The 17,144-nt window shown below is 35.5% G+C and overlaps 1 protein-coding gene across 1 annotated transcript in view; it reads right to left on the bottom strand.

Annotated features, from left to right (window-relative positions):
* The window catches only part of PPP1R9A (protein phosphatase 1 regulatory subunit 9A), a 322,249-nt gene that overhangs the window by 88,329 nt on the left and 216,776 nt on the right, over positions 1 to 17,144 (bottom strand). Inside the window, exons 6-7 of the mRNA XM_061164924.1 lie at positions 7,306 to 7,441; positions 2,118 to 2,183 (exon numbers count right to left, since the gene is read on the bottom strand). Of these exons, the coding sequence (XP_061020907.1) occupies positions 2,118 to 2,183; positions 7,306 to 7,441 (202 nt within the window). The remainder of the gene's footprint in view (positions 1 to 2,117; positions 2,184 to 7,305; positions 7,442 to 17,144) is intronic.

Genomic DNA, 17,144 nt, shown 5'->3' with positions numbered 1-17,144 from the left:
GAAGGATATTTCTAAGTTCAAACAATGGGCAGGAGAAGATCTATGCAATATAGATCTTGGTATCACTTAGGCCATTCCAACTATTCTGTTTCTACTACACGTTTATTCAGTTAAGACTAAAAAGAAGTCATGTCACTATGAGTCACCAGGTTGCTATTTCCAAGGTCCCAAAGGTTTTCAAGGAATGAAATATGCATTAATTATTTTTTTTCTTGGCTTTACATGCAGAAGATTTTGGCGCAATATGATAAAGATAAGGTCTTTTTGTAAATTCATAGTCTCTCAAAACAATTAAAATGTGGTAGCAAAAGCCCACAGAAAGGTGCTAACCCTCAAAGTGCCAGACAAGTACAGCTTATCCCTTCAGTCCTTTCCCTATCTTCAGTTTCTAATCTATTCCTAACTAGACTCTTTCATCCCTGTATTCTATGCCGTTTTTCCTTCCCTGTTTCAGATTATGTCCATAACTAAACGTCATTCTCCTCATTTAACTCTTCTCTCCACTCTTCATCTTAAAATCATTACAGTGATTCAATTCGACTCAATGTCTGGGCTTCCTCTCACTGCCCATGTTGCGCTCACCCCTGCGTGTATTAAAAGCCAACCAGCTATTGTGTTCGTTTTTATGGCATTGGTGTAACATTGCTAACTCTGCAGTTCTTCACTGAATTGTTCTAGAACGGTTTCTAGAAAGTACAAAGTCTGTAATCTGAGAGAAATTTAATTTAAATTTTATCCGATATTTTGTATCTGGGTCACGAATTAATATGACAATGTGGTAGTTGGACAGAAAAGAAGAAAACATATTCAAATCACTTGAGTTATAATAAACAAAAATAACCTCCAAAGATGAGCTACAAAAAGATGGCATTATTTAGGCAAAGTTTTCTGTTCTAACTTCTAAGTTCCCTTCATACTCTACATCTTCCTGTCTCTGCTCAGTGTTATAAATAACACTGTTTCTACACACAGACAGTACTGCTAGAGAGGACCTTTCACGCGGAGCAGCAGGCCAGCTCCCGAGCACACTGCGTTTCAGCATGTGTGCTTGTGTGCACGTGTGCACTGCTTGAAAGTGAAGGTGAGGCCGCTCAGTCGTGTCTGACTCTGCGCGACCCCATGGACTGTAGCCTACCAGGTTTCTCCGTCCATGGGATTTTCCAGGCAAGTGTACTGGAGTGGGGTGCCATTTCCTTCTCCAGGGGATCTTCCCATCCCAGGGATCGAACCCAGGTCTCCCACATTGCAGGCAGACACTTTGTAGGCAGTGCGCTGCTTCTAAGACCAAAAATGAACACAATCTTTAACTGAATGTCTTCCAAGTACCTTATGATTCTGGATTTCAATGACAAAGACCACTAGTAGGGATCTGGAGATCATAAACCAAAGGGTATGATTAAATATAATAATTTTAAAAGTCCAGTCAAATTGGAGTCTGCATACAAATTGAAAGGTTTTGTATTTCTCCTATTTTTCTGGCTCCTCTAATCACCATAAAACAATCTCCCTTTTAAATACACCTGACTTCCCATTTCTAAGTTACTCTACCACTGTTACTGGCAGCTAAAGATAGTAAGAATTATTTTATTATTTAAAGTATAAAATGTTTTTATACATTTTAGTATGCCTACAATATGTCATGTAAACAAGTCGTACTATAATTGAAAGATATATGCCTTTAGTCCTTTTAAAAATTAAGAACTTTATCAAATGATCCTTTTCTGAGAAATAATCACTGAATTTAAAGATGATATATTTAAATTGCTGTCTATATTGTATTTTATAAACATCATACAGCCCTATTGTTAGTTATCTTTTTCTTCTCCTTAATATGAATTACAAAATATTTAAAATGTTAGGGGTTAAAAACATCCATGGTGAAATATTAGGAAGTAAGTCCAAATTGCAGAACCTGGGACTAAAATGTGTGCTATGTTTCAGAATTAAATACTACTTTTTGAGTGATTATTTTCAAATTGTTATTCAACATACAAAACACATGGTTCTAGAGAAGTTCTTCTGAGCACAGAGCTAGTTAATAAGACACACAGAATTTTTAATTTCACACATGAAGCAGGAAGGTAAAGATAAGCATTATTTTCCACCAAAAAACAAACCTTTAGGAAATAGTTGTTATTGTTATTGCAGTTGCCAGACACTCCTTGCAATTCAGCCACAGTGTTCTAAAATGGTTGACAACAAAAATTAAAAAAGGCTTTTCCCTCCACTAGAGACAGTAGCCTAATATAAAGGAAGGAAAAACACTGAAGTTCCAGTGCTTACTTTAACATAAACTTTCAAGAACTAAGAGAACACCCCCAAACTCTTAGTTTTTCCACCATGTAAACAGTTATAAAGCCAGTGCATATTATTAAAAGGCCACCCATAGTAACTGCAATCTCTTGTTCATACAACACAACCTGCTTCCAAACAGGAACAGCAAACAGCAGAAGTCAGATTTAATGTTATCCCTTTAATGCTTTTTCACATAAAAATTACATTTTTTAAACCTTTAACTCTTATGCAAACTGTAACTTCCATTATATTTCTGCTTCTAATTATTACATATTAACACAAGCAATAAAAATATATGTCCATGTAGGCACCTGCTCTAAGTTGCATTCAATACTTTAAAAGATTCTAAAAAATAAACTAATGTTGTCATGATGTAGTTGTGATAATAATAATTTCTAGTAATAAAAACAAGTTATGAAAGAAAGATTAAATTATATTTTAAGAGAAGGAGCCTCGGTTTCTGGAGTGATAATTAATCTCGCTACAAACTACTACACAAAAAGGCTTTGAAATGCAATCTATAATCTAAGACTTCAAAGTCTAATAAATATTATATCTTAAAATTCAAAGAAGCAAAAACATAATAATCATATAATTTTAAAAGTGTATGTAAAATAACTCATTTTAATGTGAACAACCATTACATACGTTCTAATTTTAAAAAGTGGTACAGTACCAGTTCACATTTCATTTCCAGTCTAAGCCCACAGTGTTTCGCATTACATTTTGCTCTTTTTGATAGAAATGAAGTCCCCAAAATACAGATACATGACTCCTGTGACATAAAACATATGTCAGAATTACATCATCTCGCCTTAAAAGGTAAACCCTGATAGCTGTGGCGTATGAATGGAAATAAAATTTGTTATTGAAAATAAAATCTAGTTGAAAAATTTACTATACCCTCAGAATTTCATGAGACAGTGCTGACTGTCTGAGGGATTTACTGAAATCCTCCATGGTTACCTTTCAGATTGTTGTTTTTTTTTTTTTAAAAAAAGAAGAAAAGAAAGAAAGAAAAAGAAATGAACAATTTTATAAATCCAGAAGTAAGATGCCTTATCACAGATACACTCAGATCTAGATTTAAAATTTTTCAGTGGTTCAGATTTACATCTCCCTCTTCTTTAAAGGATCCTTTATTTTATTTTTCAGCTGTTAGGCAGAGCCATTTTAACTTTAAAAAAATCAGAATGTTTAACAGAGAATGAACAGAAACAGGAATGCAATTCAAATTGAATTGGGCATTCGCATATTTTAAACTCTTCCAGTTTAAATATTTGAAGGAAACAAACAAAAAATTCAGAAATTTAAATGAAGTTTTGGGATTATCTATGTATTTTAAATTCTACTGGAGTATGACTTTTAATTTATTAAACTATTAAAACAGATACATATAAGCACACACAACGCATGGTAAAGTATTCTTAATCTTCAATACGGTTCTGATAAGAGGTCCACTGTACTTTTACAATTTCAGGACATATTTCCTCACAGTGCAATGTTTTCCTTATGGGCAATTCAAGCAAGCAGCTCCCCTCTTTCGATGTGACAGGTTCCAAGTTAGAATCAACCTTGGGTTATCTGACCAAAACCAGAGTTCTCTGTTCTTCAGTAGACAATGCTGATCTAAGTGCTGGCTCTGGAAATTAACTGCATGAACCTGGTCGTTCTGCATTTAATTAGAGGTTTTCCTGGCTGGTCTAGGGAATGTCATGGGGGATATTACCAAATAAAAATGATTCTAACTTTGAAATCACAAGATGATTCTATAAATGGTAAGAAAAATGAGAACCCAAGTGACTGGTTACACAACTGAGGGTTAACAGGATATGTAAATCAATAAATTGTTCCATTACATATGAAATTAATAAATTATTCAAGGACCATGCAAATCGCTCACTGGATAACCAATATTGGTTATTTTCATTTTCATTATGTATTTTACTTTTCATTAACACAGAGAGAGAATAAATAAAAAATAAGGACTTAACACAAATCAATTAAAAAACATCTGGAAGCACTAATAAAAAATAAGTCTAAATCAAGTAAATAAATTGACATGTTTACACAAAAGTGGATTTTCACTATTTGCAGACCTTTCATCTCTCCAACGTACAGAAAAGTAATGGTTGGTTTTAGCTGGGCATGCTTTGGTGAGGCAGTGTGTAACACAGAAGAAAGGGAGAAGGATATGTCCAAAAGGAACATGAGAGAGAAAGAAACAGTGAGAAAGAACTCCTTGACCTTTTCAATAAAGTGAAGGTTACTTGGTGTAGCAAGCACCTGCTTTCTATTTCAACATCTTGCAGGCAGAAGAAAAAGTTTAACCTAAAACTAAACTCTGACTTTTTGTAGAATAGTTGTATACTCAGCTATTCCATTTAAGCCCTATCTTCACAGGCTACTTCTGGATTAAGTATTTACCTAATGTAAAATAACTTTTGTCAAGTATTTGATCCCCCTATTAATAGAAATTTATAGAACAAAGAATTCCAGGACCTAGGTATTCTTCCAGAACAAGAAACTTCATTACCCAAAACAGGAATCCTCCTTGCAGCATCTCTTGTGTCCCAGTGACTCTGTGTGTGCCTAGATACAGACATACACACCAGTCTACTCCATTCAAAATCAGCAGTGTGTTGCAAAGAGTCCAGGCTTCGGAGCCAGGAGACCCCTGTTCCCAACCTAAATCTGGCAGCCACTAGCTATACCATTAGAAAAAGCCTCAATTATTACATCTTTAGAAAAGGGGCGGGGGGGGGGGTAGAGATTCTCTTCTGCTTGTTATAAAGATGATCTGAAATCATGTAGGGAAGACACCCAGCAAACTGCCTGGCACTGAAAATTTATTTACTACCCTCCTTGCCCCTGAGAATATCTGCTCAGGTGACAATCAACTCTGCTTTCCTTATAAAAACAGGCATGCTGCTGCTGCTAAATCGCTTCAGTCATGTCCGACTCTGTGAGACCCTATGGACTGTAGCCCACCAGGCTCCTCTGTTCATGGGATTCTCTAGGCAGGAATACTGGAGTGGGTTGCCATACCCTCCTTCAGGAGATCTTCCCGACCCAGGGATCAAACGTTGGTCTCCTGTGTTGCAGGCAGATTCTTTACCGCTGAGCCACCAGGGAAGTCCCCACAAACAGGCATACAAAAGAATAAACAAAATCCATATGGTATATTTCTAAGTATAAAAATTGAATGACAAGTATTCCTTATGCATTTATTTGAATTATTAGAGAAAATCTTACATTAAAAAAAAGAAATTTTAGGTTGAAAGCTTGGGCAGATCAATGTGATCTATTCCTAAAAATAACTGGAGGAAATATGTAGTATGTGATCTAAAATGTTCAGTTGGGAAGCCTTAATTAAAGAAATATCTGATTTTTCCCTCTTTCCTTGTTAGACCTGATGCTTTATTCCTCATGCTTTATGGAATATGAGAAACTGGCCCTGTACTTTTAAACAAAGACACAGATCCAGAGACTGGAAAATTTGGCCTCCTTACCTTCTACCACTTGATGTCACCCGTACTCCCCTGAACCTCAAATTCAAATTTTTTCTAACAGTGAGCAGGTAACAGCCAAATGTGCAATGATTCTACAATCCTAATTCAGGCTTGCAGCCAAAGCAAATCAGTGTCTCTGATAAAACACAAGATTCTTGTGTAGAGAACTGAAAAATAGGGAAGATGAAAGTTCAAATATTTGAGGAAATCACTGTTTTAGTTTCAAAAAAATACTTGCCATTTAAAATGAATTCTGAAGGTGAAAAACTAAATCAATTAAATAGAATTTTAAGGAACTAATTCACTCACGTGAAGAATAGTCTGATGTTTATTCTTAGATCAATAGTTGACTGAAGCACCACTGAAAAAATTTTCTAGTATAATAACGAGAGCATACATTCTCATTATACTACAAACAAATGAAAAATGAATATACATTTGTGTTAAAACATTCCACACTAAAAATACATGAAAAATATTTGAATGTCTCTTTATTAATCTTCACTAGGTCCCTGCTAGAAACCAAAACAGTTCTGGAGAAATAATATATTCAGCTGAGTAGAGGTTGAACATATGAAGTTGCACTGTCCTTCCATCAGCTGGTATAAAGAAGAATATCTATTTAACCTGAGCATTCACTGTGTTTATGGAGCATGAAACACTGCAGTTACATTGGTGATGGATCCTTTGACATGTCAATGTGAAACATATGCATGTTTAACATGTTTATAAAAAAGTATGCTGCCCCATTATATCAATGTACATTTGGCACTCACATTAGAAATAGACCAGCATCTGTATTATATTACAACACACAAGGGTTCTGGAGAGTCGTTTTCACTTGGGGGTTAGCTTCTATTCATTTGCCTGATCTTTTACAGAGAGCGGGATGCAAAATTATTCCAATATGGATCTACTCTATGGAATATGCACTGGTGGAAAAGCTTTGTTCTGCATTATGTTAGCACAAATCATAGTGAGCAGATCCAAAGAACTTTCTCTTCCTGGGGGGAAGAAAATCTAAAAACACTCAGCAATTTTCAGTACTTTCTGTGTGTGTTTGTGTATGTATGTGTGTCTTTTCATTCAAAATGTTTACTGATTTTTTTAAAAAGTATTCCCTGTTACATACTTACTGTAGAAAACCTGGAAAAAAATGGAAAAATACAAAGCAGAGAGAGAAAAATCCAAGATAGCTAGTATTTATATTTTGGTATTTTTACCCTTTTTTTGTTTCAATGAATGTATCTTAATAATATGGTAGAAGAGGACTTATTTGATCCAGAAGACTTCATACTGTAAATATGATACCATTAATTGATTGATAAGCTATTAACAAACGCAAGCAATATTTCCTTTCTGTAAGATTGAAGCTGACACATTCTCCTTGAAAAACTGCAAAGATCTGTCTTACTGCTATACGGTAAAGAGAGTTTTATCGAGTCGGGATGTAGTAAGAAGAAATGAAGGAAGAAGAAAGTTTGGAAGCGCGGCTTACCTCATCGTCATCAGCATCATACTGGGCATAGTGCTGTTCAAGCAGCTCTCTCTGGCGCCTTTCTTGTTCCAGCGTCTGGCTTATCAACTGGGCAACCTCACTCACTTGTCCTGGTTTTTCTCGCCCAATAACAAATCTACATGAAAGTTAAAGAGAACTGGTAAGTCAGACTCTCCAACAAAAAAGGAAGCTAAGGAAAGTAAATAAGCTTCATATTTCACCAGAGTATATCAAGCCTCAAAAAAATAATATTACCTGTTTTTTTAAAGGTATGCTTGGGTAGAAGGAAAGGTTAGCTGAGCAATTAAAGTGATTTTTGCAGCCACAGACCAAAGGGAAAGAGGAAAAGTAAAGAACCACAAAAAATTATCACTTCAGGAGAAGACAAAACAGATGTAATCCATTCTCCAGTACTTTACACATTTTTGATACCCTACAAAATGAAAGCAAGGTCATAATTTTCTGTAACACTGAACTTTAAAATCATTTCCATAGTTATAGTCTCTTTAAAATGCTAAAACTATTTGAAAAACATTTTGAGGTATGGCATACTCTATGTGAGTAAATAAGAAGGAGGCATTGACTTTTTGCTAAGTTACTATGACTCTGAAGGTAAAAAAAAAAAAGAAGAGAAAAAAATGTAGTTTTTTTTTTTTTTTGTCTGTGTCTTTACAATGAAAAACTAAAACAAAGGAGAGGTAAATCAGCTCACTAAGTTTGGAGAAAGATGGTAGGAGGAAGGATGTGGCCTCAAGAAATACTCAAGGGGAAATACCTGTCAATATAATTCCTGTAAGACAAAAATATATAAAGAGAAAATCAGGAAAGACATTTACTTATTTCTATCTAGTCATTTATGATACATCCTCATTGATACTATGTTTCTTATTCAACAAATTAATATTCACTTTTTAAAATCTTTTCACACTAATATATGGCTCTATCTTTCTAAAAATACAATTAATATGTCTCCATAATATAGTTTCCATATATTATTTAACTTCATTATTTTGGTTAGTAACTCTGCTTAATTTTGCTTATATACTGAACTGATGTTTTCCTCTGATTGGGCTTTTCAGGTGGCTCAGGGATAAAGAATCTGCCTGCAATGCAGTAGACACAGGAGATGCAGGTTCAGTCCTTGGATTCAGAAGATCTCATGGAGGAGGAAGTGGCAACACACTCCAATATTGTTGCCTGGAAAATTCCAGGGACAGAGGAGCCTGGCGGGTTTCACAGAGTTGGACATGACTGAGCAACTAACACTTCTGATTACAATATTTTGCTATTTTCAATTACAATTTTAAAAGAAATACTCTACCATTCTCTGTACAAATACACTAAACGTCAAAATTTTTATACTTGGATGTTACTAATTAAATATATTTTTAGAGATATTTTTATGTTGTTTCAAATAGGACTGTGAAAGCATGCTTCAGTGTTCATTTATCATCCAAGTTATTTTTCTTTGGGAAATTAATCACTGAGTTGTAACCATTTTCTATATATTCTGGATACATATATTTTAGGTAGTTAGAATAGGAAAAAGGAGTCCAAAGTAGTAGTGGCAAAAAGACAAAGAAAGGAAAAATAGAACAAAGGAAGGACCAAGGACCTGAGTGAGAACTTCAGATGAAGCAAACAGCCCTCCTGGCTAGCCCAGTTTACATAGGACAGGCTCAGGGGGAGGAGGGAAACACATAAAAAGGGGAGCCAAAATTAAGCCGCTGGCTTCTCTTCTCTTCACTTCTTTTGGGCTGGCCCGCTCTTACACCTTGAGGATGTATTTTCCTTTGCTTGCTGAATAAAACTGGGCTGTAACACTAGTCCGTCCATCGCTTAAAATTTTTGCTGCAGTGAGACAGAACTAAGGAAATTACACACTCCCCCGACATATGTATGTATTATAGATACACACACAGATCATATATGCATATGATTTATTATATTCTCTCAACCTGTGGCTTGCCTTTAGATTTTCCTAAGTCTTTCAAGGAAGTCCGAATTATTCCTTTTTAAAAGATTGTGATTTGTGCCTCCTACCTAAGAAATCTGCCTGATTAAATGTTACAGAGATTTTTCTCCTGTTAGGTTGGTGCAAATGTAATTTCTGCTTCAGGTGGTGAATTTTAAATCATTATAACTAGGCTCAAACACATTTTTATTAATCAAATGGGAACGATTACAATCAACACAATTTTTCCAGTGAGAAATAAGTTTATCCCTGTGGCATAAAAATCTGTAGCTGGGGATTCAAAGAACTCTTGGAATGTGTTTTCTAGATCCTGCTGGTTGTGGAAGCATTTTCCCTGCAAAAAGTGTCGAGATGCTTGAAGAAATGATAGTCGGTTGGTGAGAGGTGAATATGGTGGAGGAGGCAAAACTTCATAGTCCAATTTGTATAAGTGTTTCACGTGTGGTAGGATGTTGTCATTGGGAAGGACTGGGCTCATTCTGTTGAACAATGCCAGCTGCAGGGGCTGCAGTTTTTGGTGCATCTCATCAATTTGCTGAGCATAATTCTCAGATGTACTATTTTCACAGGGATTCAGAAGGCTGTAGTGGATCAGACCAGCAAGAGACCACCAAACAGTAACCATAATCTTCTTTGGTGCGAGTTGGCTTTGGGAGGTGCTTCAGAGCTTCTTCTTGGTCCAGCCATTGAGCCGGTCATCACCAGTTGTTGTATACAATCCACTTTTTGTCGCATTTTGCAATCTAATTGAGAAATGGTTCATTGTTGTTGCACAGAAAAGAGAAGAAGACACTTCAAATTGACAGTTTTTTTGATTTCTGGTCAGCTCATGAGGCATCCACTTTTCGAGCTTTTGTACCTTTCCAATTTGCTTCAAATGCTGAATGACTGTAAAATGGTCAACGTTGAATTCTTAGGCAACTTCTCAAATAGTTGTAAGAGGATCAGCTTTGATGATGACTCTCAATTGTCATTGTCAACTTCTGATGGCCAGCAATTACGCTCATTGTCAAGTCTCTTGTCTCCTTTGCAAGACTTCTTGAACCACCCACTGCACTGTACTGTACGTTAGAAGTTCCTCAGCCAAATGCACTGTTGATGTTGCGAGTCATCTCTGATATTTCACAACCCATTTTGAACTCAAATAAGAAAACTGCTCAAATCTGCTTTTTGTCTAACATCATTTCCATAGTCTAAAATAAATAGAAAATAAATAGTAAATACAGACTCTTAAGAGTACCTTGGACAGCAAGGAGATCAAACCAGTCAATCATAATGGAAATCAACCCTGAAGGACTGATGCTGAAGTTCCAAGACTTTGGCCACCTGATGCAAAGAGGCAACTCACTGGAAAAGACCCTGATGCTGAGAAAGATTGAAGGCAGGAGGAGAAGGTGACGACAGAGGATGAGATGGCTGAATGGCATCACTGACTCAATGGACCTGAGTTTAAGCAAGCTCCAGGAGATGGTAAAGGACAGGTAAGCCAGGTGTGCGGCAGTCTATGGGTCACAAAGAGTTGGACATAACTTAGCAACTGAACAACAAGAAGTCACTAGCAAAAAAAAATAAAGCAAGAAATGTGCATTAAAATGATAATTAACATAACCACATTTATTTACAATATATTCCAATATCAAATGGCAAATTTCAACAATGCAAAAAACACAATTACATTTGTCCCAACCTAATATTTTCCTTTTGTTAATGCTTTGATTTTATATCAGGTAGGTGAAATCTTTCACATTTATTTTCATGCATGATGTTTGGTAAAGGGGGGTTCAATATTTTCCAAATGGGTAGCCAGTGGTTTAAATACCATGTTTTGAAAAGACTATTTTAATACCACCACTGAATTATTCAGGCACATTTGCTGAAAATAAATTGACCATGTACTTGTGTGCTGATTTCTGAACTTTTCAATCTTCTCCACTGATGTTTTTATCCCTGTGCCAATACCACACAGCCTTGATTGCAATATACTTAATCTTGAAACTAGTGCTGTGAGTTATTCAATTATGTATGCCCTTTTCAAAATTACTGGCTATTCTAAGTTATCTAAATAGCTATATAAATTTTAAAACTAGCTTACCAGTTTCATTTAAAAAGCACATTGATGTTTGATTTGGGATTGCTTTGAATCTATAGATCAATTTGTAGATCAGCTCTACTAATAATATAGAATTCTCTGATCCATGAACATGGTAATCTCTACATTTATATTTAATTATTTCTATTGAAATAAAGTTGCCAATATTATGTAACAATATTATGTTAGTTACAGGTGTATTACATAATGCTTTGATACTTGCATTCATTATGAAAGACCACCCTAAGTCTAGTAACCATCGGGCCCCATACAGATTTACTACACTATTACTGACCGTATTCCTTATTCTGTATATTACACCTTGACTTCCTTAACATATAACTAGAGATTTGAATTTCTTTTTTAAAAAAATATTTTTACTTTTCTTCTTTTCTAATTTATTTTTTTTTTATTGAAGGATAATTGTTTTACAGAATTTTGTGTTTTCTGTCAAACCTCAACATGAATCAGCCATATGTATACATACATCCCCTCCCTGTTGGACCTCCCTCCCATCTCCCTCTCCATCCCCTCATCTAGATTGATACAGAACTGCTGTTTGAATTTCCGGAGTGATACAGCAAATTCCTGTTGGCTATCTATTTTACATATGGTAATGTAAGTTTCCATGATACTTTTTCCATACATCTCACCCTCTCCTCCCCTCACCCCATGACCATAAACCTATTTTCTATGTCTGTTTCTCCAGTGCTGTCCTGTAAATAAATTCTTCAGTACCATTTTTCTAGATTCCATACATATGCGTTAGAATACAATATTTATCTTTCTCTTTCTGACTCACTTCACACTGTATAATAGGTTCTAGGTTCATCCACCTCATTAGAACTGACTCAAATAAATTTCTTTTTATGGCTAAGTAATAGTCCATTGTGTATATGTACCACAACTTCTTTATCCATTCATCTGTCAAGGGACATCTAGGTTGCTTCCATGTTCTAGCTATTGTAAATAGTGCTTCAATGAACAATGGGATACATGTGTGTTTTTGAATCTTGATTTCCTCAGGGTATATGCCTAGGAGTGGGATTGCTGGGTCGTATAGGGGTTTTATTCCTAGTTTTTTAAGGAATCTCCATACTGTCTTCCATAGAGGCTGTATCAATTTACATTCCCACCAACAGTGCAAGAGCATTCCCTCTGCTCCACATCCTCTCTGGCATTTACTGTTTGTAGACTTTCTGATGATGGCCATTCTGGCCGGTTGTAAGTAATATCCCATTGTAGTTTTGATTTGCATTTCTCTAATAATGAGCGATGTTGAGCAAATTTTCATGTGTTTGATAGCTATCTGTATGTCTTCTTTGGAAAAATGTCTGTTTAGGTCTTTTTCCCACTTTTTGATTGGGTTATTTGTTTTCCTGGTATTGAGTTATATGAGCTGCTTGTATATTTTGGAAATTAATCATTTGTCAGTTGTTTCATTTGCTATTATTTTCTCCTATTCTGAGGGTTGTCTTTTCACCTTGCTTATAGTTTCCTTTGCTGTGCAAAAGCTTTTAAGTTTCATCAAGTCCCACTTGTTTACTTTTGTTTTTATTTCCATTACTCTAGGAGGTGGGTCATAGAGGATCTTGCTTTGATTTATGTCATCAAGGGTTCTGCCTATGTTTTCCTTTAAGAGTTTTATAGTTTCTGGTCTTGCATTTAGGTCTTTAATCCATTTTGAGTTTATCTTTGTGTATGGTGTTAGGAAGTGTTCTAATTTCATTCTTTTACATGTAGCTGTCCAGTTTTCCCAGCACCATTTCTTGAAGAGGCTATCTTTGCCTCATTGTATAATTCTTGCCTCTTTTGTCAAAAATAAGGTACCCATAGGTGCATGGGTTTATTTCTGGGCTTTCTATCTTGTTCTGTTGGTCTATATTTCTGTTTTTGTGCCAGTACCACACTGTCTTGATGACTGCAACTTTTAGTATAATCTGAAGTCAGGAAGACTGATTTCTCCAGCTCCATTCTTCTTTCTCAGCACTGCTTTGACTACTAGGGGTCTTTTGTGTTTCCATATGAATTGTGATATGTTTTGTTCCAGTTCTGTGAAAACTGCCATTGGTAATTTGATAGGGATCACATTGAATCTGTAGATTGTGTTTGGTAGTATCATCATTTTCACAATATTGATTCTTCCTAACTATGAATATGGAATATCTCTCCATCTGTTTATATTGTCTTTGATTTCTTTCATTAGTGTCTTATAGTTTTCTGTGTACAGTTCTTTTGTCTCCTGAGGTAAGTTTATTCCTAGATATTTAATTCTTTTTCTTGGAATGGTGAATGGGATTGTTCCTTAATTTCTCTTTCTGATTTTTCATTGTTAGTATACCGAAATGCAAGTGATTTCTGTGCATTGATTTTGTATGCTGAAACTTTGCTGTATTCACTGATTAGCTCTAGTAATCATCTGATACTATCTTTAGGGTTTTCTATGCACAGTATTATGTCATCTACAAACAGTGAGAACTTTATTTCTTCTTTTCCGATCTGGATTCCTTTTTTTCTTTTCCTTCTCTGATGGCTGTAGCTAGGACTTCCAGAACTATGTTGAATAACAGTGGTGAAAGTGGACACCCTTGTCTTGTTCCTGATCTTAGGGGGAATGCTTTCAGTTTTTCACCATTGAAAATAATGTTTGCTGTAGGCTTATCATATATGGCCTTTACTATGTTGAAGTAGGTCCCTTCTATGCCCATTTTGTGAAGAGTTTTAATCATAAATGGGTGCTGAATTTTGTCAAAGGCTTTTTCTGCATCTATTGAGATGATCATATGGTTTTTATCTTTCAATTTGTTAATATGGTGTATCACATTGATTGATTTGTGTACACTGAAGAATCCTTGCATCCCTGGAACAAACCCAGCTTGCTCATGGTGTAGGAGCTTTTTGATGTGTTGCTGAATTCTGTTTGCTGAAATTTTGTTGAGGATTTTTGCATCTATGTTCATCAGTGACATTGACCTGTAGTTTTCTTTTTTTGTGTTGTCTTTGTCTGGTTTTGGTATCAGGGTGATGGTGGCCTCGTAGAATGAGTTTGGAAATGTTCCTTCCTCTGCAATTTTTTGAAAGAGCTTCCGAAGGATAGGCATTAGTTCTTCTCTAAATGTTTGATAGAATTGTCCTGTGAAGCCATCTGGTCCCGGGTTTTTGTTTTTTTGGAGATTTTTGATCACAGCTTCAATTTCAGTGCTTGTAATTGGGTTGTCCATAATTTCTACTTCTTCCTGGTTCAGTCTTGGAAGATTGAACTTTTCTAAGAATCTGTCCATTTCTTCCAGGTTATCCATTTTATTGCTATACAGTTATTAATAATAGTCTCTTATAATCCTTTGTATTTCTGCATAGTCTGTTGTATCCTCTTCTTTTTCATTTCTAATTTTGTTGATTTGATGCTTCTCTCTTTTTTCCTTGATGAGCCTGGCTAAAGGCTTATCAATTTTGTTTATCTTCTCAAAGAACCAGCTTTTAGTTTTATTAATCTTTACTATTGTTTCTTTCATTTCTTTTTCATTTATTCTGCTCAGATCCTTATGATTTCTTTCCTTCTACTAATTTTGGTTTTTTTTTCCTTCTTCTTCCAGTTTGGGTGTAAAGTTCAGTTGTCTACTTGATGTTTTTCTTGTTTCTGCAGGTAGGATTGTATATCTCTAAATTCCCTCTTAGAACTGCTTTTCCAGCATCCCATAGGTTTTGAGTTGTCATGTTTTCATTGTCATTTGTTTCTAGAAATTTTTTTATTTACCTTTTGATTTCTTCAGTAATGTGTAGGTTATTTAGAAATGTGTTGTTTAATTTCCATGTGTTTGTGTTTCTTTCGGTTTTTTTTATAATTGGTATCTAGTCTCATAGCATTGTGGTTGAGAGAAGATGCTTGATACGATTTCAGTTTTCTTAAATTTACTGAGGTCTGATTTGCGACTCAAGATGAGGTCTATCCTGGGGAATGTGCATGTGCACTTGAGAAGAAGGTGTTTTCCTCTGCATTTGGATGGAATGTGCTGAAGATATCAGTGAGATCCATCTCATCTAATGTATATTTAAGACTTGTGTTTCCTTATTAATTTTCTGTTTTGATGAGCCGTCCATTGGTTTGAGTTAGGTGTTAAAAGTCTCCTACTATTATTGTGTCACTGTCAATTTTTCCTTTTATGTCTGTTAGTGTTTGTCTTATGTATTTAGGTGCTCCTGTGTTGGGTGCATAGATATTTACAACTGTTATGTCTTCCACCTGGATTGATCCCTTGATCATTATGTAGTGTCCTTCCTTATCTCTTGTAATACTCTTTATTTTAAGGCCTATTTTGTCTGATATGAGGATTGCTACTCCAGCTTTGCTTCGCTTACCGTTTGCATGGAATATATTTTTCCATCCTCTCACTTTCAGTCTTTATGTGCTGTGAGGTCTGCAGTGGGTTTCTTTTAGACAGCATATATAGGGGTCTTGTTTTTGTATCCATTCAGCCAGCCTGTGTCTTTTAGTTGGAGCATTTAATCCATTAACAGTTAAAGTAATTGTTGATACACATGTTCCTTTTGCCATTTTCTTAATCGTTTGAGTTTGATTTTGTAGATCTTTTTTCTTCTCTTGTATTTCTTGGCTATATAAGTCCCTTTAACATCTGTTGTAAAGCTGGTTACATGGTACTGAATTTTCTTAACTTTTGCTTGTCTGAAAAGCTTTTGATTTCTCCATCAATTTTGAATGAGATCTTTCCCAGGTACTGTAATCTTGGTTGTAGATTTTTCCCTTTCAGCACTTTAAATATATCCTGACATTCCCTTCTGGCCTGCAGAGTTTCTGCTGAAAGATCAGCTGTTGAGCATATGGGGTTTCCCTTGTATGTTACTTGTTGCTTCTCCCTTGCTGCGTTTAATACTCTTTCTTTGTGTTTAGTCTTTGTTAGTTTGATTAGAATGTGTCTTGGTGTGTTTCTCCTTGATCTTATCCTGTATGGGACTCTTTGTGCCTCTTGAACTTGATTGACTATTTCCTTTTCCATGTTGGGGAAATTTTCAACTATAATCTCTTCAAAAATTTTCTCATACCCCCTTTCAAAAATTTTTCTCTTCTTCTTCTGGGATCCCTATAATTCAATGTTTGATATTGTCCCAGAGGTCTCTGAGGCTATCCTCAGTTCTTTTCATTCTTTTTACTTTATTCTGCTCTTCAGAAGTAATTTCCACCATTTTCTCTTCCAGCTCACTGATTCGTTCTTCTGCTTCAGATATTCTGCTATTGATTCCTTCTAGAGTATTTTTAATTTCAGTAATTGTGTTGTTTTTCTCTATTTTTTTATTCTTTAATTCTTCTAGGTCTTTGTTAATTGATTCTTGCATTTTCTCCATTTTGTTTTCAAGGTTTTTGATCATCTTTACTATCATTATTCTGAATTCTTTTTCTGGTAGTTCGCCTATTTCCTCTTCATTTATTTGTCCCTTCATTTGTGTAGTATTTTTCTGCCTTTTCATTATTATTTTTTTTAAACTTATTGTGTTTGAGGTCTCGTTTTCCCAGGCTCCAAGGTTGAATTCTGTCTTCCTTTTGGTTTCTGCCCTCCTAAGGTTGGTCCCGTGGTTTGTGTAAGCCTCCTACAGGGTGAGATTTGTGCTGAGTTTTTGTTTGTTTGCTTTTCCTCTGATGGGCAAGGCTGAGTGAGGTGGTAATCCTGTCTGCTAATGACTGGGTTTGTATTTTTGTTTTGTTTGTTGTTTAGATGAGGCATCCTGGACAGGGTGCTACTGGTGGTTAGGTGATGCTGGGTC

The sequence above is a fragment of the Dama dama genome, chromosome 18 (genome assembly GCF_033118175.1).
Source record: "Dama dama isolate Ldn47 chromosome 18, ASM3311817v1, whole genome shotgun sequence".
NCBI lineage: Eukaryota > Metazoa > Chordata > Mammalia > Artiodactyla > Cervidae > Dama > Dama dama.
The sequence above is the reverse complement of the archived record's forward strand: the minus strand, read 5'-3'. Positions and strand labels throughout refer to the sequence as shown.